General features: G+C 38.7%; 1 protein-coding gene across 1 annotated transcript; it reads right to left on the reverse strand.

Annotated features, from left to right (window-relative positions):
- Positions 1-91: 91 nt before the first annotated feature.
- SARC_16049 (hypothetical protein) lies at positions 92-1,129 on the reverse strand (the record flags this gene model as incomplete). Its single annotated transcript, XM_014289838.1, has 2 exons — positions 92-164; positions 929-1,129. Coding segments are annotated over 2 exons (274 nt in total), but the record flags the coding sequence as incomplete, so codon positions are not given.
- Positions 1,130-1,469: the final 340 nt, after the last annotated feature.

Raw genomic sequence — 1,469 nt, forward strand, 5'->3', positions numbered from 1 at the left:
TATATATATGTAGATATGCATGCATACAAAACACATTCATGCACAAATACATGCCTCCAAAACGAAGATGAAGATACAGAAACGCACTTACCACAATGTGCTGCCGTTAGTACAAAGGTATCCGAAACAAGCGATCCGTCGCAAACTTGTATAAAGTGATCCACCTACGGAGATAATTTCGAAAACGTATGGTTAAAAGCGCCCGACGATAATAGTAAATATTGTTTGAACACCCTTGAGTGGCTTAGGGTTTAAAAAAAACCCTACGACCCTTAAAAAACCCCTAAACCCTAGCTGTTATGATACTACGCAGTAAATATTGTTTGAACACTCTTTAGTGCCCAATGATCATCACTATAACCAACCCTGTTTGTAATAGTACGCAATAACACTGTTCGTGCATAGTTCTACTGTACAGATGTGAAAATGAGTCATTGCAACTCTAATGGGACGTGAACTACGTAATTTAAACTCGCGAGAGAGAGAGAGAGAGAGAGAGAGAGTTCGCCTTGATTCATTGGCTTCTCAGGAGGTATCTGAGTGGCTGAAGTATAGCTATCATGCTGAAGCATAGCTATAAAGGCAACAATCCAGGTACCCTGCTACCGCGGGAAATGCTGGGACTAAAATCTTAAACGTAATTTCGGGCTAGTAAGACTGTATATCTATGCAACGAATATAGACAGTATATAGAAGTACGATACTGTAGTGTGTGTTGACTATAGTTGAACAGTAGCTAACTACAAGTACAATTGGCGATGTTGACCATAATGAAACAAAAATAAATGCAATTACAATAGTCTATGTTGACTATAATTGAACAGTAGCTAAGATTATGGCTTAAGATAAATTATGGCTTAAGTGAGAGTTCTCCTGAACAAAGTGAACACTCAGATGCTTCACTACAACTAATATTGCCATATATTACCTGATCATCTATAAGCACCGCGAGAAATGGATAGTCTGTCCCGTCAATCACAGCGCCACCGTATACATGGCCTGCAGCAGGCATCTCAGTCTTTGCCCATGTGCGGCCCATTTGCTTGAACGCTCCGGTTAATTTTGTGGACTCGGCTCCACTAACATCTAAAAGCAATTGAATAGCGTATAAACTACATGAGGTTCTCATTTCGAATGAGTTTCGGTAGGAATGTGTTTGGAGTGATACGTCGGTGCGCGAATAAGTAAGAGCCAATCATCATTAAACATATGTACACCGACATAAAAATGATTTTATGTATGTGTGCTTGCTCGTGTAAATGGATTTTCGTGTGTCTATGTTCACATGTATATATATACCTTGTAAATCTATGATACTACAACGCAAATATTGCAGATACATTAGATCTAACGCAAATCTGTACAAATGTGCGTATAGTCACACACCCACGCCCACAGCCACAGCCACAACTATAAATTATATATATATATATATATATATATAAGTGTGTGCGCGTAGTAATATTATT

This window comes from Sphaeroforma arctica, assembly GCF_001186125.1.
Source record: "Sphaeroforma arctica JP610 unplaced genomic scaffold supercont1.7265, whole genome shotgun sequence".
NCBI lineage: Eukaryota > Ichthyosporea > Ichthyophonida > Sphaeroforma > Sphaeroforma arctica.